Here is a 25,742-nt window from a genome sequence, read left to right as displayed (position 1 = left end):
TGGACATCTAGTGAGAGATTGACTGGTGCTAAGTGTAGGCTCAGATTATAGCAGAAACCCTACATTATGTGTACCCATTTCTGTACATCAGTGATAGATTTCCTTTTGGAAAAGGAGACATCATTCTAGGTACTAAATCTAGACTTTGGATTTCTTGTTTTTTTAGTTTTGCCATTCTGTGGATTGCCAGGGTATCTTGTTATCACTGTGATACTTTCACATCTTTTCATTCAGGTGCGTACACAGTCACATCTGGTATATGTGATCATTTCTAATTATTTTTCTAAGTGCTGCTGCTAGTTTATTTTTTTAAACATTTTAATATATGACGCAAATTTATATATGTGAATTACAGTTCTTACGTGCACAATCTAATAAGTTTTGGCACATTTCTACACCTGGATAACCAACATCCCAGTGCAGATGTGGACTACAGTAGGCCCGCTTTGTCCTCGGGGAATATGTTTCAAGACCACCAGTGGATGTCTGGAACTGCGGATAGTACAGAGCCCTATATATACTATGCTTTTTCCCTATGCATACCTACCTATAATAAAACTTAATTTATAAATTAGGCACAGTAAGAGATTAACAACAATAACTAATAATAGAACAATTATAACTATAGTGTAGGAGAAGTTACGTGAATGTGGTCTCTCAAAGTCTCTCATTGTACTGTACTCTCCCTTCTTCTGTTGATGTAAGATGATACAGTGCTTACGTGCTGAGATGAGGTGAATGATGTAGGCGTCGTGTTATAGCGGTAGGCTACTTACTATAAGGGTGACGAACGCAAGCACTGGGATAGCGCCACCGTGGATCTGACAACCAAGATGGCTGCTCGGTGAATAATGGTGGGGACTGTGCAGGACGAAAGGACGATTCACATTCTGGGTAGGACCGAGTGGGACTCATGAGATTTCCTCATGCTACTCAGAATGGCATGCAATTTAAATCGTACAAATTGTTTATTTCTGGAATTTCCCAATTAATATTTCCTGCCTGCAGTTTACCGTGGGTAATTGAAACTTTGGAAAGCAAAACCACGTGTAAGGGAAGCCTATTGTATAATCTCAGAAATTTTCCTCAGGACCCCTTCCATTCATTACCTACCCCCTACAGACAACAACTGTTCCAATTTCAATTACAATAGATGGGTTTTAAATATTTTTGAATTCATATCAATGTAATTGTATATTTATTCTTTTTTTTCAATCACACGTGTCAGTAATTCATTCTTTTTTAATTTTTTTAATAACTGTGGATTCCAGTGTTTATCTCTTCTCCTACTGATGAACAGTGGGGTTTTCCGTTTTTGGTATTATGAGTAGTCCTGCAACGAGCATTACTATACATATTGTATGGACATGTGTCTTTATTTCTTGGGTTAATACCTATGATTGGAGTTGTTTAGTCATAGAGTAGGTGTGTACGTAACTTTCTAAGAGACTGCCAAATAATTTTCCAAAGTGACTGTACCACTTCAGATTCCCACTAGCAATGAGTTCTATTTGCTCTATATCTTTGACAACATTTTCTGCTGTCAGTCTCTTTCATTTTAATCATTCTAATGGGTGTGAAATAATGTCTCATTGTGGTTTTATTTTGCATTTCCCGAGTAGCTAATGATGTTGAGTATTTTTTCACAGGTATATACTTGTATATATCTTCCTTTTGGAAGGGTGTCCTCAAATGTTTCGACTGTTTTTTAAATTGGATGGTTTGTTGGTGATTTGTAGGAGTTCTTTATATTTCTGGATTCAAGTCCTTTGTCAATTATATGTATTGTAAACATTTCCCCCATGTGTGGCTTGAATTTTAATTTTTTTAATTGTGATTAACAGAATTTTTCAATTTTGGTGAAGTCCAATTTATAAATGTTTATGATTAGTTAGGCCTTTTGTGTGTGTGGTCGGCCTCATTGCTAAGGTATCATCCTGTTTTCTCCTAGAAAATTTAGAGTTTTACCTTTTACATTTGATTCTGGAATTTATCTCTAATTTTTGTATATGATGTGTGAGGTAGGAGTCAACACTCATCCCCCCTACACACACCCGTTTGGGCTTCTAATTATTCCAGAACCAGCTACTGAAAAGGTTTTATTTTCCCCACTTGAATTGCCTTAGCACTTTTATCTAATTGTCCATATAGGTGTGAGTCTATTCTGATGTTGTTTTAATTCTGAAATTATGAACCATGTTTCACATCTAATGTCACGTTTAAATTATATGAGCCTACTCTCTCCAGCATATTAATAAAAGCCCTGAATTAAAAATCTAACACCAGGCAATTGAATTAGATTGAGACCTTACCTGACCTTTCTATTTAAATACTAAAACCTGTTCCCATACACCGCTCCCTCTTCCTCTGTATTTCTGACTCTCGCGACCTTCCTGTGTTTCTGTAAGGATGAGACAAGGGCCATGCAGAGTTCCTCAGATGGTTGATTATTCCTCCCTCTCTAGTCCCACGCCTCCAGGGGCCGGTGGGAGGCTTAGGCAGGGGTAGGGGGATAGGAGCCTTCCGAGGACTAAAGCTGTTTGCCAAATAGATAGAAACTTGACCTTTTATCAGGAAATATCCCTCATTCTGCCTTAAGTCCTCAAGATGAGAGCTCAAATTACTGCAGGGACTTTTCCGAATAAATTTTCCTGCTCTTCGCAAAATATTATTGTAATTATCAAACACGTGATGGGACAGAAAACTAATATTCAGGACAGAGTGACATGAATTTCCTGCATTTTATTCCAGTGACTGCATTCTCAAAAGCATTCTCTTTCCTTAGAGAAATTAATAAGATTTGTTTTTCTTTAATGATTTGTCTGTTTGTTGAATACTCCCTTTTTAAGGCTACCCCCCCAAAAAAAATAAGCTATAGATCTTCTTCATGACTGTTTTCTTATAGCTCCCAAATGAGTCTGTAAGGAAAATATTTGTTTGCTATGGTTTGCTGCATAATTCGTTTCGTATTTTTCAAATGCCAATAATTTGTTTAGTACAAAGCACTCAACTGCCCATTTCCAGAATGTATTGTGTTTCTAGTTGTGTTTCCAGAGCACATTGAAGGGGACACCAATAAGCAGTACTAGCTCTCATTTCCCCAGGTTTTTCTGTACCACCTTTGCGTGCCCCAGGTTTCCCAGCAACCTTAGCGAGTGGGGAGTGACATTCCTCCTTCAGCGTTCCTGCCCCTCTCCCATCCCAGTATCGAGTGCCCACCAAATACTGTGTACTGTAGGGAGCACTGTGGACAGTGTCAAAAAGATAGGCTAACGGTCTGCCATTCACGAAGCGTACCAGATACATAAATACGTTAGTGTAGGTTGTACCGTATCTTCAGAGTTGGTGAACCCAACAGTCCACAGAAATGTCAAATTTTAAGTTGCTTTCTCTTGGGACATGGTATTTTTCCACTTAGCCATCCACATCTTAGCACTCAGCCCAGTAGCGATAACATCCGTTGTTATTGTTGTTGTTTTCATTTATTCATCTAGCAAGAATTTATGTCCAGATCCTGAAGTAGGTACTTGTGACATAAAGATGGAGAGCACGTGGTCCCAGATCTCCCGGGAGGCACAGTCTGGTGGAGGCCAACAGGCTGTACGCTGAATGAGGAAGGCCGTAGCAGTAGCATGCGTGAGGTGCCTGGGTGTGCAGGGCAGCCACCCCTCCTGCAGGCCTGGGGGGGCAAGGTTGGGAGAATCTTCTCCAAGGAGGCTGTGCCACACTGGCTCCTAAAGAACAAATGGCCGTTCCCCCTGAGAAAGAGTCTCTCCTGTTGACCCATACCAGCACCGTCTTCTTTACATCTGATTCCAAACAGCAGAAGCAGTCATCCTAAAAAGACATAGTGATGTAAGTGCAAGAAATACAGCATAATTATCAACCACAGCTTTATGATGATACATGAACAAGTGCCGGGACTCTGGAGGTGGGAAGGTGGAAGGAGAGATGAGCTGATCTCCAGGAGTTTTGGTGCCAGCGTGTCGTTCTCCATTTGGGCTGCTGTAGTAAAATTCCAGACGGGGTGGCTTATAAGTAACAGAAATTATTTCTCACAGTCCTGGAAAGTCCAAGATGAAGGCACCAGCTTGGTCCAATTCTGAGGAAAGCCCTCTTCCTGGTTCATAGCTGGCACCTTCTCACTGTGTCCTCACAGGGTAAATAAAAGGGGCTAGAGAACTCTGGGGTGTCTCTTTACAAAAGCGCTAATCCCATTTATGAGGGCTCCATCCTCATGACCTAAGTACTTCCCAAAGGCCCCACCTACTAATACTGTCACCTTTGGGGGGTAGGATTTCAATATATGGATTTGTGGTGGGGACACAGACATTCAGGCACTAGCAAGGCCTGTGCGAAGTTGGAGGTGATGACAGCAGCCTAGTTTGCTTGCGGAGAGTGGAAAATGTGACGTGGAATGGTCAATCCAAATGGAGGGCCATAAAACTCACAGTTTAGAACATTGATTTGATTGAAGAGGTAATTGGGAATCGTCTCCAGGTTGTAAAGAAATGGGTTACATGGATAGGAATTATTCTTGATACTATGGTTATGTTTTGCTGGTCCTCTTCCTACCTCTGGTTCTTAGGTTTTTTAAATCCCTAAATATGAGTATTTCCTAAGCAACGCCCCTAAGTCCACTTCCCTCCCTATCACATTGCCCTCCTAACTGTGCTCCTGGGTGACCTCTCCGGCTCTACTGGACAAGCAGGAGAGGGAACCAAGGGGATGGGCCTCACTCCACCCACACACGTGCAGCCATCTGTTCTCTGTTTTGTGGTTCCTAGGAAAGAATTTAACAAAGTCTGAAATCATTTTTTTTCTTAAGTTGGAAAACTCTTCATTTTCTCTCTGGATGTTTGAATCTTTTGACCTCAACTCACTTTATTATGCATTTACATTTGGTTAAAGTATTTGATTAAGTAAATGGTCGTATGTTATCATTTGATTACGTAGCAGTGAGACTACAGTCCAGGGAATTTGGTAAGAAAGTTGCTGCTTTCTCTCTTGCCCTTCACCCCTAGTCTTTGTTTTCCTCCCTCCACTCCTTCCCTGTACCGTTCTTACCACTAAAACAACAAGGCTGAATACTATAATGGTGGGTTGCTATTTGGTCACCAGTTGGGATAGAAACTCCCTAAGGGTTGGTGGATTGTATTATAGCAGCTAAGTGTGAGGAGAAGTGGATAGAGTGAATGGAGTGTGAGCAGGGCCGAGTGTGTGGAGGGGAGTGGATAGTGTGGGAGTGTGAGCAGGGCTGAGTGTGTGGAGGGGAGTAGATAGTGTGGGAGTGTGAGCAGGGCCGAGTGTGCGGAGGGGAGTGGATAGTGTGGGAGTGTGAGCAGGGCCGAGTCCACCAGGGCACGAGAGCGGTGCAAAGCCCGGCCTTGGTCAGCCCACTTGAGGTGGGGTGGAGGAGAGGAGGGTTGGCAGGCTGGAAAGAGACAACTTAAGGAGAAAGCTGAAGAAAATGAATATGCGAGAAAAGGGGACAGTGGGGTAGAAGACTGAGGACAAAAAAGAATAAATGTATTTTTCTTCATATCTGTTTATTTGCAACTGTCATCCTCAAAGTGCTGGGTGCTGGTAAATATGCTTCTTCAAGTTCGTCTGATTAGAAAATTTTATGTGGCATATTTGGGGTGGGTGGGAGGTGGAAGCTTAAGAAAGTGATCATCAGATAAAAATGTCCCAGCACACTGCTCTCCACAAATAAACATTAAAAGAAAGAACAAATAAAAAGATGGAGTATTGTGGGATGATAGAATTCTTAGTTCTTTCTGATATCGCTCTGATAAAATAACTTGTAATATTCATCTTGGATGTTTGTTATATTGAAGTTGAAATATTTCAACTGATGCTCAAATGATATTTGAGTGATAATCCAGCCTAAACATCTTGAGAACAATGCTTAAGACTTACTAACTCTTAAGGAATGAAGCAGTATTTTTATGAAATACTGCTATTTTATCCTGATAGACATATCACTTTGTAGGGAAATGCCAACATGTATTTAGTTGTACAAAGGACATTTAAAAAATCCTTTCCTGAACAGAATAACTGAATGAACAAAACAGAAATACACTCATGGATGCAGAGAACAAACTGATGGTTGACAGAAGGGAGAGGTGTTGGGGGGATGGGAGAGAAAGGTGAAGGGATTAGGAAGTACAGATTGGTAGTTACAAAATAGTCACAGGGATGTGAAATACAGTGTGGGGAATACAGTCGATAATATTGTAAAAATTATGTGTAGTGTCAGATGGGTGCCAGACTCATGGGGCTATCACTTCATAAATTATGTAAATGCCTAACTCTATGCTGTACCCCTGAAAGTAATATAAAATAATATTGAATGTCAACTATAATTAAAAATATATATAATCACAGAATGTAAAATACAGTACAGGGAATATAGTCAATGGTATTGTAATAGCTATATACGGTGTCAGAGGGGTAGTAGACTTGGGGGGGTTGTCACTTTGTGAGGGGTATAACTGTCTAATCATTATGTGTTGTTCTGTACACCTGAAACTAATAATAATAAAAAAAATACTTTTCTCAACCCATTTTGCTACTTATTACTCTGTGTGCTGTTCTTCCTATTACTATAATATGATTTCTTTGTGCCTCAATTCTTTCTGGATAGTTTTTGAAAGTCAAGTTGGAATCAACCAGAGTTTGTGCCAATTTAGACGTAACTAAATTACTAAATTATACACATTTTGTTGCTGTTCCCATGACAAGAATATCTTCTAGATAGTAGGTCATTGAATCTTTTTTACTTTATGGAGCAGTAAGAAAGGCATGAAGGAATATGAATTTCAAGAGGCTGTCTTGTATGTATATCTGAGCATTGGCATTTAGAGGCTATAAAATAAATTGGCAGTGGATGTTTTATTTACCTGTTAGAATCTCAGCTGGAACATCAAGCAGTACTTTGCCAGATACATTGAAATGCACTTGATGGTACAGAAATGGACGGTGAAGCATTTAATCAAAAATATTTGTGTGCAGGCCTCCTGAGGATTTTAATGTCAGATAAAATACCTGTATACGAGTATATAACGTAGAACCCAAAATTATTTGAAAAGTAAAACTGGCTCACGGTCATCTGTAGATAAGCAAAATAGTCACTGTTTATTGCAATATATTTCAGATGAAGAATCAGTATAATACTTCACCTGTCTAAATTGCCAAGCTTCTTTTGATCAAGCTGGCAGCATGAATGACAGCTGCAAACCCAAGGTTAGACGACAGAGTTGGTTTCTCTCTGGCTTTCTCTTCTTTTAAGCCTCCCTTTCATGTGTAGCCAAGTGAAATGGAAGCTTTGCAGATCCTTGGGGGCTTTGGCCCGGTGAGAGGATACAGAAGAAAGGCAGCATTTTGGAAGGCAGGGAGGGCAGAGGGCCCTGGTGATGACATGACTCCCAGACCCTTCTGAGGAGATGAATGAGAAGGCAGTGCCTCGGTGAACTCTGGATGTATTTTACCCACAAGCGTAGTCGTAGGCTATCAAACCAATTGTTTCGGCTTTATCCTTCAGATGCTGCAAAAGAAAAAGACATTCTTTTTATTGCTCTTCCAACTCATTAACTGTTTATCCTTAATCATCTGCAGTCTGTGTTGGAATAAGTCTTCAAAAGATCACTGAACTTTGCTTGATTTGAAATCAGAGTAGAATTTGTTTCATTGAATGTGGGAAACCTTCTTTTGAGAAACTTGACACAAACTGGCTTCTTAGCCTCTTTGAATTGAATTGAAAAAGAACACCATGGAAAAGCACAGCCAGATGAACAAATGTCTGCTCGTGGGTTAGATTTCCATAAGCTGTATGATTCTTTCTCTGTGGTTATTGATCACGGAAGTAACCTTTGCAGTCAAGGTTTAGCAAATCAGTGTGGATTAGTGAATGTTAGGTTGCAGTCCCAGCGATGTAACTAGGCTAACCATATTGTCTGTCACTGTTAGAAGTTTTATCCTGGCCGCTCGTTGTGTTAAGAATGATGATTTTAGGAACATTTAATAGATTTGCTTTGGTGGAAAAGTTAGTGAGTCCATTAGGCCACTGGTGTGTAGAAGTGATCTGTGAAGAAATAAATGTCTTCAGTTCCCACATCAGCAGATCACAAAAGGGCCATACTGTGGGTTGTTTGGAATTTTACAGAGCTCCTCAAGGAGCAGTTCTGAATGGTTTCTAAGAGTACTAAATCAGTATCTTGGTGCATGGGTTTGGCTGGCATGGATTTGGACAGAGTGGGCCAAACAGAGCTAATTGAGGTGGGGAAAAAATCGAGAGAACAGGCCGTAATGGTGAATAGAGTTATTTGTCACCGAGTTTGTAATAGGATTTCCAATTAATTCATGCAGGCATCCAACGCCTTACATTAGCCCTGTCAAGATGAACTACAGCCACATCTAAAATGCCATCCCCTATTAAACGGTGCATGTCAGTGAATTTGTAATTCCTTCTGTTCAACCAGAAGATGAATGGATTCCACTCAGAAAACAAATGTGTGCTTCAGAAGTGCACATTTCAAAATCCTGAACACTTCCTAGGAGGAACATTCTTCGCATTGTTATACAGTGAATATGTATTAAAATGTAATTGCTATGTGAATTCGTCCAAGAAGAAAAGCGTCCAGCTGCATAGAGACAAATACATTTTCAGGCGCCGTGTTTCACTGGTGAACAGGCTTTTCATTCTGGGCGGTGACGGTGATGATGATGGTTCACGTATGTGGCACCTACTGCCTGCTGGGCCTTTTGTAGTAGTTTTCACACATTCATTGACTAGATCCTCACAACAACCCAGATGAAGAAATTGAGGCCCAGAGAGGTCCACCTGCTCAAGGTCACACAGCTAGTAAGTGGCTGAGCTGGGATTCAAACCCAGGCCTTGTGTTCTGGAGTCTGTGCTCCCAGCCATTACCCTGTCCTGCTGGCTCACCCTGTCCTACCTGATCACGGGCCCGTCAGCTGTGTTCCAAGAGCTGGTTTACTACAGTCCCTGGCGGTTCTCTGTCTCAGCCTCCATCACTCTTGCTGTCTCTCATAGTAATATTTATTGCTGGGTTAATTCACTGTTATTTCCTCGTATTGGAAAATGTTGTTAAATTGTGATAACCAGACTCTAAGAAATACGTAATGAAGAAGACAGTACAGCGAGGCGTGTGTGTGAGGGCCGACAGAGATGAGCATCCTTCCACTCATGGGGACACTGGATGGAAAATGACCCAAGTTCACAGGATTGTGAAGCCCCAGAGTTCCTGATGGGCATTTCCCTTCTGCAGAAAGCAAAGGGCACAGCAGGACTGTTTACAAGACTAGGTCAAGGCTGGATCACAGGAGACGTGCCATTACAGCAGGATCTTAAGGCAGAGTCCAAAAGAGCACATGCGCACACATGAGGGTCCCAGGACTGCTGGAAGGCTCAATTCCTGTCTTCCCAGGATGTTGGCCTCTAGAGCAGCTCTAATTAACCAAATACAACATCCTGCAGACCTAGCCAAGACAAGACGACTGCCAAAAGCATTTTGAGAGCCAAGAATTGGCTATTCTTCTTAAGCCAAACAAAAATATTTAACAACAACAAAAAAGCTCAGCTTATGAGTAGGCCAGACTCTAAATCTCTGACTAGAAACCAAACTAACTTTTTAAAGCTATATTATGAAGTTTTATTGCCAACAAGGGTATAAAACTTGGATTTACTTTTTTTTGGGGGGGGGCAGGGGAGCGGGTCTAGGGAGAGGGCAGTCATATGAGTAATGCTCCCTATTGCTTTACTTCATTAGAAAGATTAAACGTAAAAGAACTGTTTTCAACTAGTTTAGGCCTGTGCTTTGCACAGAGCTGTCTGCCTGCCTGCCCACGTCCTGTCCATTTTCCACACCACTGCCAGACTTATCTGCCTGGCACACAGTTCCCCCCCCGTGGCCGTGGGTGCTTCCAAACTGTGAGTGGCTAATCACTGCCTGAAGGGCACGGCAGTTGAACCTCTTTAACATGTCTTTCAAGACTCGTCATAAACTAGCCCCTGCCAACCCTTCTGACACTTTATATTCCATAATCCCTGTCCAGGAACAGCATATTCTTTATAAAACCCATCGCTCTGCATGGCGTGCCCATGTCTTAGCTGGTACTGTCCTCTGCCCGCAGAGCCCTCCCTTTTCTCTTTCATTCTTCCTCTCCAGCTTTGCCTGGCCAACTCCTATGTATCCGTCAAGACTTGGCTCGTGCGCGTTACTTCCTCCAGGAAGTGTTTCATTTTCCCACCTACTAAACTCCAGAGATCTGTGCTCTCTGCTGCTCGATCATATCTCTGTCATTGCATTCACTATACAGTAATTATTTCTAATGCTTTATTTTTTAAGGATAAGAACTGAATCCTGATCCTCTTTAAATCCTCAGCACATTGCCTGGTAAAAAGGGAAAGCTCAGTAAATGTTTTCTGGATAAATGAATAAGTGAATAAGTACATGAAAAACAGGAGTGCAGTGATCTCATTCAACGAGTTACTATAGATATGTTTGATTTGCCATTTATTCTTCGAATCAATGATAGGTAGCGGTGTCCCAAGAGGCCAGAGATCTTCTTAAAGTGACAACTAATGACCAAGAATAGGTATCTCCAATGCCATCGGGAAGTATTGTATTTAATCAGTTTGATGATTAGATTGCCTTGGGCTACCCAGACATTTTAAAAACTCATTTAAAATCTTAATGCAATGCAGTGATATTTAAAACCGCATCTATTTAGCATATCAGCCTAACAGTACTCTAACCAGGAAGGAACAAAGTTCAATGATCTTAAACAGATTCTAAAAGACCTTATGTCTGTACGATTACAGATGATAAACTCTGAGAGGTCAGCAACTGTAACTGTCCTAGTCACTGTCGTTTTCCAGACCCTGGTGCATAGTAGACCCTCAATAAATACTTGAGTTCATGAGAGTATAGGATCTACTGGCCACATCAAAAGCAGCTGGGAAAGTTTTGCCCAAAAGCCAAACGGTGATTTTTATCAATGAAGCTTAAGCAAAGTTAACAAATTAATGAATTGTGCTTCTGTTTAAATTTTTCTTCTCAGTGCTTATCATGCATCCTGCTGAATAAAGTAGTTAATACGGGAAATTACATTTGTTTTTTTATGAGTGTTTTAATTTTACACCAGGGAGTGACTCAGCAGTGGTATTTCCATATAGTAAAAACCCCAAACAGACCCCACTAAATTGGATTAGGACTAAAAAGCTAAATCACAGAGGGTGTGTGGATGGTCTCCTGTTCTTTCACTGTGATATTTGTTTATGTTGGAGATTTCTTGGTGACACACATATATAGTTTTTTATGTTAGATTTTCTTCTAGTGTTGATTTGACCTTGACTTAAAAACAATGACAATAGTTATCTTTTCGTACAGTTTTTTGGACTGCTCTGTCATTAAAACTCATCTCTTTCCTTAAGGGTATACCTCAGTTACCATGTGCCAAAGCATTGTACAACTACGAAGGGAAAGAGCCTGGAGATCTGAAATTCAGCAAAGGTGACATCATCATTTTGCGGCGACAAGTGGATGAAAATTGGTACCACGGGGAAGTCAGTGGGATCCACGGCTTTTTTCCCACCAACTTTGTGCAGATTATCAAACCGTTACCTCAGCCCCCACCTCAGTGCAAAGCACTTTATGACTTTGAGGTGAAAGATAAGGAAGCAGACAAAGATTGCCTTCCGTTTGCAAAGGTAAAGTTCGAAGGAGATTGTTTTCCCTTTGCCAGCTACTTCTCTGTACCGAGATGCATGGCGATATGGCTTGCATTTCGTTGTGCAAAAAGACACAGTAGTTTTATGTGAACTCTATCTCACTGTGCTTTTTAAAATACCTGAAAGCAGCATTCTTAAAGTCACAAAGTAATTTTGTGCTCGAATTGTTCTATATGAAAGATAATTTTGGTTGATGCTCAGTGTGGTATCATTTTCATATTTAGAACCTAAATTTAATTCTAAGCTACTTGACAGGGTATGTGTGCCACTCAGGGATTTTAATTCATTGAACTATGACTAACAAAATGAAACATCATTACTTCCTTATTTTATATGTAAATTCCTTTGCTTCAAAGCTCACAGGAATAGATCTACTGAATTGATAAAAGATGCTTTGGAACTTTAAGTGGAATACTGTGTCTTTTGTAAAGAAAAACAGTAGCATATGCACTGAAATGGACGTTTGGTGTATTATCGGAGAGAAAGTGAGAAGAGCCCGAGAATCAATCTAAAACAAGTTGAAGAGGCTGGGTAGCATTTGAGGTTGCAACTTGTGGATCGAAACAAAACGGACAGCCAGCCCTTGTCTAGAAGGGGTTCCTAGTTTAACAGCTGTCTGAAGGGACACCAGGTTAACTGAAAGTTACCATTCAGTTCATCAAAACATTGGATGCATGTACGAAAGATATGTCATGGCATTTTTATCCATGTACTCTTAAAACTTTAGTCTCTTAATTGAAAAGGAAAATGAAGTGGCAAGCTTAGTGGGACCAGGTAGACTAACGTTTGTTGTTTCTTCAGGATGATGTTCTGACTGTGATCCGCAGAGTAGATGAGAACTGGGCTGAAGGAATGCTGGCAGACAAAATAGGAATATTTCCAATTTCGTATGTTGAGGTAAGTTAATCTATGGAAACTTCAACCATGTTAGCGTTCAGCTTAGCAAATAAATCTTAATTATGCTATTTGAGTATTAGGAAGCCCTGACAATGATTTCGTAGTATATTCATGCATAACATCATGTTATATACCTCGAACAAATACAATGTTCTATGTCAGTTATATCTCAGTAAAACTGGGGGAAAAAACAAAGACAAAAACCTTGTTTATTTAAAAAAAAACGAAGTCCTCGATACACAAAGCATTGGGAATGCCCTATTCCAGATTATTGGATGGGATAGGAAGAATTCCTTTATCCTGCCTGACAGTAACTAAAGACTTCAAGACTGAAATGTTTGAAACTCTTCACTTTGTCACCCTGCTAAAAATGCTCCTGTGTCTTGTTAAATGTTCCTACCATCAGCACCTACACTCTTTCCAGGGTTTCTATTCCATTCGCCAGCTTTGGGTTCCAAAGGTTGGTCAAGTTCCTGAGTAAGGTGCAAGATGAGTGTATGTATTTATTTGTTTATCTATTTCTTTCGTTATCTACCCCATCATCAGAACGAGAATAGTGATTTGCAGAGTAAGCCTCCAATAAACATCAAATAAATAAATGAATCTCTCTCCGTCCTGTCCTAGCAGCAATTTAGCCCCCTCTCCCCCTTTTTAAATCAGCTTTACTAAGAAAGGTTATGGCCAACCTGATTCAGTGAAGTCTTTTAAGCGAATGTGTCCAAAGTAACATGGTTGTATTATTTTAAAGAATAACACAAATTAAAAATGAACTAGGAAATCACCGAAGTGTCCTTTGATAGATGATTGAATAAAGAAGATGTGGTACATATATGCAATGGAATACTAGTCAGCCATAAGAAAAGATGAAATAATGCCATTTGCAATAACATGGATGAATCTTGAGATTATTATGCTAAGTGAAATAAGTCAGACAGAAAAATGTCGAGAACCACATGATTACACTCATATGTGGGGCATAAAACTAAGAACAACAAACAAGACAAACAAAAAACCAAAACTTCATAGACACAGACAACAGTTTACTGGTTACCAGAGGGGAAGGGAGAAGAGGAAATGGTAGAAGAGGGTAAAGAGGGCAAATATATAGAGATGGAAGGAGATTTGACTTTGGATGGTGAACACACAATGCAATATATATAGAATTGTACACTTGAAACTTACATAATTTTACTAACCAATGTCACCCCAATAAATTTTTAAAAAGATGAACTAGGAAGTTAGAATTTACAATAGGACTTCATTACATCATGTATCATAAATTACCATGCCCTTTAGTCATAAGAATTTCTTGCTGAAAATAAAATTGAAGGCATTTTACAGAATGAAACACAGCCCGAACAACCACACAAGGTTAACTGAGGTCACAGAAGAAAAAGTGATTTCTGGAAAAGTGAGTTCTTAGTGGGTATTGTGTGATGGATAAATAGGGGTTAACCAAGAGAAAAGGAAAAGGTGCATTTTTATGGCAGAAAGAACATTCATGCAAGAAGACCGGCACGTGCAAAAGCCAGAAGGTAAGAGGCAGCACAGATTATTTGGGGAACTGAAAATAATTCTGTTGTTTAAGGTATCAAAGCATGTATCTTAAGCATGTAAAAAAGAAAAATCACCATCACTTATTTTCCCATCTTTTTATCTGAGGCATTTGTTTTGGCGTGATTCTGAAAACTGAAATGACAAATGGTGTCATTGTAGCCAGCACTCAATCCCCCCACCCCCGCCCCTAGACCATGAGATCGCCAAAGTTTTCATTAAAAAATCAGTTTGACTACTGTATATACATGGAAAAGTAACTCAAACCATGTATGAGCCTTGAACTTTATCCATACCCTTCAGATGTTCCTGTTTATTGAAATATTTTTCCTCCTTTGAAAGTAAACAACAAAAAAATTCTTAACTCTAAGGCAATTCTTCCTCTACGTTATTTATATCTTTTAACTGTGGGTCATGGAAAATTATAACCATTTCCAAGTATTTGAACAGTTCCACTGAAGAGCATGGGCAAGCACCAGCTTAGTTAATGAAAGCCTGTTTTTACTTGTTAGGTATTATCAATATTACATGCCAATACTTGGGGTGTGATGCATGAAAAAGATCGCTGTTATTTTGTCATTGGGCAGGTGTAGAATTGCAGAGGTAGGCAGAAACGATCCACCCACGGCAAATCCAGAGTCACTTAGAATCACTCAGCTCATTAGATTATTTACTCGGAGTTAAGTTGGAAAGATAAACTTCTGCCCAAGTAGAAAGTATTTTCATTCCTCTGCCTCTTTTCTTTCAAATGAATATTTTCCCCATTTCAACCAGAATTTTGACAGTTGAGATGAAGTAAACATATCATCTATCTCTAGAAGACTATAAGTATTTCTTTGATGTCAGGACATCAGATTGAAATTTTTGGTTGGGAGCAGAGCATCTGGGGATTAGTGACACCTGGTTTAGCCTTTAGGGGGATAAAGGGGAGGCAGATTTCAATAGCAACCTATCAAAATTCAACTCCTTAAATAAAGCATAGACTCTCTTACGAGGCAGTCTCAGATGGAGGAAAGCCAACTACAGGAATAAAAAATTGGGGCTTTATCCTGAACAGTGTTCTTTCTCTTGCTCTGTAAACCAATTTAGGACCCAGACCATCCCTTATGTAAAAACAGGCTGTGTTACAAAAATTCATTTGTAAATCAGTTGGTTATATCTTGTAAACATGCATTTAAGTTTCTATCAGTGTTAGCTGCTTTTGCTTTTTTCACAGTGCTGCCAAAGACGGCCCCCTTTCTCCCCCCTCCAGATGTCTTGAGAAGATCAAATGTGATAATACATCTCAAAGGGTCTGGCACTGCTGTGTCTTACACACAGTGGTTTGGAGCTCACAGTAGACCGTGACTCAGAGTATGCCAGAGTGTAGTCATGATCAAATAAAAGCATCTCACCACCATGTATAATGAGGAAAATGAGATCAGAATCCAATTCCAAGTCCCCAGAGAAACAGCTTCATTTGCCACAGGCCTGTCAGCAGAAGCTAGAACCCCCCTCAACTTCTGCTGGTTGGCTTTGATAATGGAAAGGCCCAAGCACCTTGCTTGTGCCAGAAACTCTAAACAGGATGGGCCTGGGGGTAGGATTGTGGACCTGGAGTAGAATCTCTGGGGTCAGAGGTTCAGCTATGGAATTAAGAGATGGGGTAATTTGAAAGGAGCTGAGTATTAGAGGTAGAGAAAGAGAATTGAGTAGGAGGGCTGAGAGTGAGAAATGCTGCTGGCATAGTTGGTCCTCCCTTCTTGTCTTCAGTTACCCTTTCTCTTCTCCCTCAACTTCTCGTAACTGTGGATTACGATCTCTACCTGTGTTAGAATAAGGTGATAAAATGGTGGTGGTGGTGGTACAGTGACTTGCAAACAAAAAACCTCATTAAATACAAAATTCTTTACGAGAAAATGGGCTGGGAAGAGTGAATAGGGGAAAGAATGGCTGTATAAATGGCCTCAAATTCTGTCCTTTGGAGTCTTTGTTTAGCCCTTAAGATTAGGGGTCTTTTGCTTTGATCTCATTCACTCTTCACCTCTGGAGATTCTCTCATCAGACCCCTCTCCAGTCAAGTCCTACAAACTGTGGATTCTATTTTATTTAAACAGGATCTTCCTAGACTTGAGCACGTTGAAAACAGTGAGGCACAATAAGAGTTTCTTGGGGAAACGCACGGAATTCTTGGCGATACCATCACAGGATATGTAAAAAGAGTATATATGTCAAGGACCAAATGCAGTTAAAAAAAACACACAAAAAACAGTAGCTTGCTTATTTCTTTGTTCAATAATAACCAGTCTTCTACAAAACAGAATGGAAGATATTAACAACCTCATTAATTCAGAGCTGACTCACTCAAGTTTAGCAGTCGTTTGGGCAAGGATGACATGATTCTTAGCAAGCGAAACATTTGAATGAAGTAAGTGCTAAGTATTGGATTTGGGACGTTTTTCAAACATTGTGTATTGTAGGCTTTTGATGAACTATAAGTTTTCATTAAGTTTACCATTGTACTTTGATTCCTAGTCATTTGTTTAAAATATCACTTGCCCAGTTTAAAAATATATATACACATATGTTTAGCAACTTGCTCCTCTGCTGTAGATATAATATAAAAATAAGGATTCCTTATGTGCAGATGGCATGGATTAAGTGTGGCCTAATGGGCAACTACTTTTACTCTTCAGTTACTGCCAGAGAGAAGGGCTATATTTCTCATCCTTTAGATCTCTGCTCAAGCGTCAGTTATCCTGACAGACTTTCCCTCACCTCCTTATCTAAAGTAATTTCTCCTCTTCCACTTGTTGTACTTCACACACAGGTGGTGTGAGCACGGGAAAAACTTGGACTCTGAACCCCGATGGCTGGGATTCAAGTCTTGGCTCTGCCACTAATTGTCTGGTGACTTTGGGCCTTGTCTCCTATTTATAAAGTAAGAGAACCCCTTCATAGGGTGCGTTAATTCCAATGATGCTTATACACAGTGCCCAGCATGTGGTAAGAGCTGTGTCGTGATTATGGCTCTCAGCATTGTGAGTATTATTCCGTCATAGCACTTTTTATTCTCTGTAACTATTTTAAGATATTTGGCAATGTGGTTACTGTCTCCCAGTGTTCCACGCCTCCATTAGAATGTGAACCCCCATGTGCAAGCATCTTGTCTTTCTGATTTTCCGTGGTCACCTGAGGTCCTTGTACAGCACCTGCCCATAGTAGGCTCTCAATAAAGATTGACTGAACGAATGAATGAGCAACCTAAGAATCTTTTAAACCGAAACCAAAAATGAACTAGTTTTTAGATGTTGCCAACTTTTACATTTTCTTTTCAGCTAATACCCCCATCCTTCATCACCTAGGCATATATTTTATCATTGGCTTATCTTTGTGTTACATCAGGAAATAACATTCCTCAAAGCCAGAAGGTCTCTTGTGTGACCTGAGTGAGATCTTTTTTTAAATGAAGCTGGGTGAGTTGTTGGTTATGCCAAGTTTAGAATTTTTCCAGACTAAAATAATGGTGGATTTACTTTGGATATTCTGGGGATTAGATCATGGAACCTCTCTTTTTTATCTCTAAAATAGAGAAGACTCCCTGATACTTTCTGAGGTGAATTTTCACCTGATTGAGATTATGCCTTTGGCTGACGTTAAGCAGAGAACACTGCCCATGTTTAAAGTGCACGGTTGGTGAGGTGTTTGTTGTTTTCAGCGTGTAGAATCTACCCATAGGCAAATCCTGGGAGAGCTTTCTAGGACTAGGGCATCAAATTAAGTACTATCAGCCTTAACAATGGAAAGTCATGTGAGGGTCTCACAGAGCACAAGTGGCCTAGGTGGGAGTGCTGACTTCCTCTTCTAAGGAGACAGGGAATTGGGAGACATGCTCTGTGTTCCAAGGAATAAAAAGTGGAGGTTTATGTACATAGTTTGAAGTTGCCAAGGTGACCCCTGGAGGAGCTAAAAATAGCAATGTTAACTTTATTTCTTAACTTACAGCCTTTGCTCTAGAGAATAATGAGTGCAGAAGACCAAAATAATAGTCTTGGATTTAATCATCAGAGTTGATTGAATGATATAAAACGATATTCTGTCATTCATGTTTTTGAATGTATTATTTTAATTTTAAAATTAAAAAGTGAAATGTGCAGTTGACTGAAATAATATTTTATTGAAAAAAATGTAGGAAAATTTGGGGGAAGTTGGAAAGACAGAATTACTATATTGCTTAGCTGCCAAATTTCCCTTTCAATTCCGAAGTGAATTAATTTTTTAAAAAGCAATTTGAAGAAATTGTTGGAAGGTAAGAAAGGCAGAATTACTGTGTTGCTTACCACACTTTCTCCTTCAGTTCTGAAGTAAATCAATTTTTATAAATGAAAGTTAGAGACACTGTTGAGAAATCAGTAAGGGAGAATTAGTCCATTGCTTAGCATCATACGTTCATCTTTAATTCTGATTGACTGAATACTTTGGAGAAGCATTTCTTTTTGGCATTGTGGGGTCTGTCCCATGATGCAGGTTTTCCTATCTTCTGAATGTTATCAGCTCGATGCAAGTACTTGTTGCCTTTCATTCTGCCACAATGATAGAAAGAAAAATAAGCACTGGCTTCTGAATTTCAAAGGGCAAAAGTGGGTCTTCAGTGGACACGAGGAACAACTGCTTAATACAGCTACTGTATTTCCCCGAAAATAAGACCTAGCCAGACAGTCAGCTCTAATGCATCTTTTGGAGCAAAAATTAATATTAGACCCCGTATTATATTATATAATATGTTATATATGACCCGGTCTTATATAGGACTGGGTATAATATAATATATAATATAATATATGACCCAGTCTTATATAATATATGACCCGGTCTTATAGTAAAACAAGACCGAGTCCTATATTAATTTTTGCTCCAAAAGACGTATTAGAACTGATTGTCCAGCTAGATCTTATTTTCGAGGAAACACGGTAGCGGCAATTTGACTAGACTCAATCTGAAAAAGAGTCCTTTAAATTAGGTAAGGATCCTTATTTAGGGCAGTTTATGCTCCATCTATTATTCAGCAGCCTCTTACTAATTTAAGAGTTTCTTTTTGTTTTCCGTTAGGAAAACGTCAGGCGCTGAGATTCTGAAGATCAGTTTATGTTTATTGAGTTCTCACTGCATGAATTGTCCATTTCCGGTACACTGGGTAGTTTTATAGAACATAAAAATGCAGGTCTCCTGTAGAGCCTTAATCAGGGGCCGAGGATAATGACCAAATGGTGTCTAATGTCAACAATGACTCCCCAAGGATACCTCAAATTCTTTAGCCTGGCCATATTCCCCTACACAGACCCAGAGCCCCAGCTAAGTTGGTCTACTGATCCTTCCTGGAAAATATACTTTGGAATTGCTGCCTTTACAGCTCATCTGGGATATTTCTTTGTCCCTTTATCTGTGGAAAGCTCACACTTTCTTCCAGGTTCAAATGAATACTCTTATGTCTCATGAAGCCTTTCTTTTCTAATTCTCTTATGCAGAAACAAAACAGAGCAGAACAGCCCTCTCCTTGCTTCAAACGTCTGCAGTGCCCATTTTGTGCCGTTCTTATTGATTTGCCACATGTTAAGAGTGTAGTTCTGTGTGTAGGTGGTTTAATGTTTTCCCGTGTCCCTTGAGAGGCACACCTTACCTAAACAGTATTTTTAATTATTTTATTTCTATAATATAATTGCATTCCAGAAAGGGTGGAAAGGAAAGACGTAGCCCTTAGTTCCATCACATATAATTTTGTTAAAGATCCTTCCATTCTTTTTCCTTATGCTTTAATGATCCTACACACACATGACTCTTCATGATTATAGTACTACTAACCATCAGTTTTTATGCCTACATAATACACATTCTAGTAGCTAAACTGTAATTTAGCTAATTATTTTTTCCATGGTTTAAACAAGTTGAGTGTCTTGTTTAGGAATACACGCTCCGTAACTGAGAGGTGAATCATGGCGTCCGCCCATGGCTGCCCTGGACTCCTGCACTAGCTTCAGGCCACACGCGACACTTGCTAGTACCCCGAATGTGGGTCCACAATTACGATTTTTACCAAACTTCCCTAAAGAAGTGTATAGCCCATGTTGACTTTTTTCATCAAGAATAATGACAGCTGTTCAAGTTCTAACACTGAAAAGGTTAATTTTCACCAATGATTCGTTACTCAGCAATTTCAAATATCCGAGTTTGTTCTTTTGAAGAGAACAATCACAAATTGATTAACACCGTAATATTTTAAGGTCTTTTAAATGTTATTATTTAAAAATTGTATTGTTGTTATGGACATCTTCAGTTTGGCTAGTAACTAAGGCTTTAGGAAGCAGAGGCGATTCCCTTTAACTAACCAAGTGTTAAATCTTGCCTGTAGCCTATGACGAAAGATGAACGAATGTCCTTTGCTATTCTACGCACTTGTGTGCATGTATGGTACATAAATGGCATGAACAGACGAGGCATCTTGGTTATTAAACCAATGAGGAACAAGTTTCTCCATAATGAAATAGAACGTGTTTCAGGAACATTTTTCCTAAGTGTTTGTAAGATGTCTTTTATAATAGAGGTTAGTGGCAATGTACCTGTTAGGTTTCCTTTATGTATGGAACAAACATTTCTCTATATGCTGAAAAGAAGGAAGATTTTAAACAAAAATATGAAGTTATTATGGTCAGTAGTCCCAGCATTCTCTTTCTGGGCCAGATTCCTTCTTAGTGATTACTATTCCCCACCTTCCATCACGTGCACACACACACACACACACACACACACACACACACACACGCACACTTACTTTAGGTGCCAGGGCAGAGGAAACATCCATTCACTGATTTATTGACTAATTACCCATCACTATGGAATTTCTGCCATTGTGTCATTTGACAAAGTTTTACTTAGAATTTAATGACAATTCCATATTCTTAACCTCCTGACATATATATATATACACACACACACACACACACACACACACACACACACATACATTTACATATATATATTTCTTCTATAGCATTCCTACATCTGGTAATGAGGTCCTTGAAAATGAATTGTGTCATAGGAATGTATACTTTTGATTTATAGACATTTCTTATTTATGGTGTGCATTTGGTGAACAAATACCAAATAGAAAGAATCATACACAAAACCCAGTAAGCACAGTGAACTGAACTGAGCCCAGTTTGTTTTTGTTTTTTAAGTGTTTTTTTCCAGGACCCATCAGCTCCAAGTCAAATAGTTGTTTCAATCTAGTTGTGGAGGGTGCAGCACACAGTGGCCCATGTGGGGATCGAACTGGCAACCTTGTTGTTAGGAGCACTGCGCTCTGCCCCCTGAGCCCAGTTTTTAAGTTATCCATTTAGTCCGTCTCCTCAGCACCATAATTAGATTATAGATCTGTTGCTTCAGAAGTAACATTACTTTTATTACTAAGTATTACTGCCTTGTGTGACTTAACTTTCAGGGTAGAGCTTTCTTCTTGTCATCATTTCTGCCTGTTCACTGTTCACGGTCTCTATCTCATCTTCCTTTGCAGTTGCCATATCCTCCTGGATCTCTCATCCACCAGGAACTTGGCCATATCGTGTGTCTTTTCTGTTTTGCATTTCAGTTATTCGCTTTCCCCTGGCTCCCCCTAAATGTAGGGAAATTATCAGCTTTTTGTTCACCTCTAAACAATATTCCTTGACTGTAGTGCCCTCAAGATATGATTCTACTTCTTTCCTTTCTTTCCCTGCCAAAACCCTCACAAGAGTCACTTACACCCACTCAGTGCCTCTGCTTTCTTACTCCCTGCGGTTAGCCTTGGGCCCCTCCAGTCCCTGAAATTGCCCTCCTGGCTGCCAATAAATGCCTTTTGTTAGCTCTTATTTTGTTGTTTCTTCCTCCCAGTGACATCTACCACTATTCTTTCTTTCTTTTTTCCCTCATAAAATTAACCATCTCGACTACCATTCTTAATCTCCCTGTAACTCTGCCTTTTTCATTTCTGGGGCATTGGTTGAATGGTTGGTCTGAGAACCTTTGCAAGGTCTTTTCATAGCTTGAAATTTTAAGTGTCTTTTGCTTTTCCTCCTACCCCTGCTGTCTGCTCTATTATTTTCCTCCCCTAAGTCAGAGGACAACTAGTGTGATCCCACGTAACTTTTATGCATGGCTTGCAGAATGGTTGTATTTTAATTAGTTGTTAAGATGGAAAAATCAGGAGATTGTACATAGGCCTCACCTGTCCGAGCTCTGCTGACATGTGAATTTGCACTTCTTACTGTTAATGTTAGAAATCCATAGTGCTATTTCCTAGGTCATCTTTTCTCACGAGTCAGAGGAGATGCTACTGTGTTTCCCCTTCCCCGCCCATTGCTATGCCTGGCTTACATAGTAGTAGGCACTCAAACAACTTTTGGATGAGTGAAAGGCTCCATTGGGTTGGATTCCATTTGGTTGGATTCTGGATTTGAGGGCTCTCTACTTGACACAGAAGTCGCTGCCTCGGAGTATTCTAAATGGGATACTTTGGTTTGGGGTTGAGAAGTTATTTGTACTGTACATAGGCATAAAACTTGACAAATCATTAAATCTAACTTCATGTTACATATGAGAAATAGGAGACACACACAAGATAATGTGATTTGCCCAAGGCAACAGAGCAAGGTAAGGGCTAGCTGGGACCCCTCTGTGAATAGTGAGAGTAACTCACGTTCACACAGTCCTTTAACCTATACTCATTTCTACGTGGCGTCTGCAGAATTGATATTACCTTCCCCGTTTTATACAGCTAAGGCAACTGAAGCCATGAAATTTAAATGGTTCACCCAAGATTATTCAACTAGGGAGGGCAGAGACCTGACTCTATCCTAGACCTTTCAACTTCAAGTTCAGAGCTTTTCCTGTGGTTTTTTCTGATGGTTCTTTATTCAGCTTCCTAACTTAAAATTCTTTTCAGGCTTTCAGTGAAGTACACCTTCCCTCCATGCCCTCATATTTCAAAATCAGAAACCCGAAAAAGAACATTCTAGTTTATTTATTTATTTATTTTTTAACAGCTGGGGCTGACAGAGGTGACAATAATTAAAATAAGCAATGAGCTGAGTAACTGCCATTTCATCTTCCTAACCTATAAGCAATGAGCTGAGTAACTGCCGTTTCATCTTCCTAACCTCGTGCAGTGAAGCAGTTACTTTGAAAATCCGTTTTCCTTGGCAGTCCTAGAGTTGTATTGTGAATCTGCGTTCCTCACTGTCCTTCTGCGAAAAGGAGTAACCCTCGTCCTTACCAGTGAACTACTTCAGGGCTCAGAAGGCTTCAGAAATGTGGGCCCTGGGAGGTCAGGGGAGTCGTTTTCAGTCGTCCTTTCTCTGTTCAGCAAATCTTTGTGCTTAATGAGCCTCGGGAGCCGGCCGCCTTGGGCACAGCTCCTGAGGTCCAGAGCTGTGCTATGCAATGTGTACAGCTATCGAGCACTTCAAATGTAGCTAGTCCCGATTGAAATGTGATGTAAGTATACAGTGCACACTAGATTGCAGAGACTCAGTCCAAAAATAAAAAGGTGTAGCTATCTCAATACATCATTACATGTTGAAGTCACCATATCTTCGATATTCTGGGTTAACTAAACTATATTGTTAAAATTCATTTTATTTGTTTCTTTTTATCTTTTAAAACAATGTGCTATTAGAAAACTTAAAATTATACATGTGACTCGTATTGTACTTCCATTGGACAGTGCTGGTAGAGAGGCAGCCCTTCCTTCCCTTGATAATTTTAAGAGGCCAATATTTTTGTTCATTCAACAAATGCTTACAGAGGCCTAAGTGGAGTACCTACCTCAGTCAGGGAGGCTTTTGGAGCAATTTAAAAAGACTCCTGAGTAATCCCTCCAGTCTCTCCAGTGATTCCTGTTCTGAGGGGGAGTCTTATATTATAAATGAAGATCGAGCTTACGTTTGTATTTAGATCATCTGAAAACAAAAACCTTGTTACCTAAATTGCAGGGAAGAATAGAAGATTAATGGAAATAAAAATTCCCCATTGCCATTATGTAAGATCATTTTGCAAAGGACTACATTGTAAGGCAAAATATTGTCATTTCCGCTACGAGGAGCTACATGGCATGAATTTCCATCCCCTAGCATTATAGCATTTATTCACTAGTTTGTTTGTTTGTTTGTTTGTTTTCAAAGTGTCTGACTCTCTGGGGAAGGCACACTGGACCTAGTAATACAGCAGACTGTTAAAATACTCCTTTTATTTTTTTAAATTAAATTTATTGGGGATAACATTGGTTAATAACATTATATACATTTCAAGTATACAACGTCATAATACAACATTTAAGCATGACTTTATGAAGGTGGCATTTCAAATCAGTGAGGAAGAGATGGGCATTTATATAAATGATGACAAAGCACTATCCCTACCTTATTCTTTACACAAAACCCAGTGGTTCACCTGGTTCAAAGATTGAGATGTAAAAAGAAAGAAAAGCAGGGAAGAAGGAAGGAACCATAAAAACACTAGGAAAAAAGTGATTTTATTTTTAAAAACAGTTACAGAGTAAGCTTTTTAAAGCACAATTTTAAATTGAGATGCCATAATGGAAAAAGATTCATGAATTTGGCTCATAAAATAAAAATTTATGTATAACAAACACAAGGTAAAAATTAAATTGAAAAACTGTTTCTACTTGGATGGATATATATACACATATATACACACATACATACACATTAGAGAATGATTTATAGAATATATAAAGAACATTCACTTTAAAAAAAAAAGAACATTTACAAATCTGTAAGAAAAATACTAACAACCCAATAGAAATATGGATAAAGCATGGGAATAAGCAACTCCTAGAAAGAGAAAATAGATGCTTAATCTCATTAATAAATGGAAAAATACAAAAGAAAAGAGAGGTTTCTTACCTCTCCGATGAATAGAGGTTTTTAAAATTATTGATAATACTTGATACTGTTAATAGTGTGGGAAACGCGCTTTATAATACACTATTGGAGGTGGTGAAAATTAACACTCTTTTAGAGCACAATTTGACAATGTCCTTCAAAAAAAATGTTTTAAGCTTACACTTTGATCTAACTTTTAGAAGTTTTCCCTGCAGATACGCCTGCACAGGCATGCTTGGGTGTCTTATATTATCTCTGTACATTGGAATAGCAGACTGTGAACCTATGTCTATTGACCTGGAAAAATGTTCATGAGCTGTCGGTAGAGGAGAGAGTAGTATGTACTGCTTGTTTTCATTTGTGTTAGAATTTAATAAAGTAGATGCATATTTAACAACATCTACATAGAAAATATACGGAAGGATATGTTATAAACTGTTAAATGTAGATACAGCTGGGAAATGGTCTGGGGGAGACAGATGTGGGAAACTGGCTGAGGTCTTTCACTTTTTACTTCATAATAATCTATACTGTTTCTTTTTTTTAAAAAAAATAATGAACATAACACTTTTATATTGTTAAGTCTGTTTGCCTTTTATCAGAAACTGATTAGGTTCAAG

The 25,742-nt window shown here is 39.3% G+C and overlaps 1 protein-coding gene across 2 annotated transcripts in view; it reads left to right on the top strand.

Moving 5' to 3' along the window:
* SH3RF1 (SH3 domain containing ring finger 1) overlaps positions 1 to 25,742 on the top strand; it is a 150,853-nt gene that overhangs the window by 84,931 nt on the left and 40,180 nt on the right. For both annotated transcript variants that reach the window (XM_074338300.1, XM_074338299.1), the window contains exons 3-4: positions 11,462 to 11,737; positions 12,560 to 12,655. In XM_074338300.1, the coding sequence (XP_074194401.1) occupies positions 11,462 to 11,737; positions 12,560 to 12,655 (372 nt within the window). The remainder of the gene's footprint in view (positions 1 to 11,461; positions 11,738 to 12,559; positions 12,656 to 25,742) is intronic.

The sequence above is a fragment of the Rhinolophus sinicus genome, linkage group LG07, assembly GCF_036562045.2.
Source record: "Rhinolophus sinicus isolate RSC01 linkage group LG07, ASM3656204v1, whole genome shotgun sequence".
NCBI lineage: Eukaryota > Metazoa > Chordata > Mammalia > Chiroptera > Rhinolophidae > Rhinolophus > Rhinolophus sinicus.
Note: the sequence above shows the minus strand (reverse complement) of the source record. Positions and strands in the feature narration are given on the sequence as shown.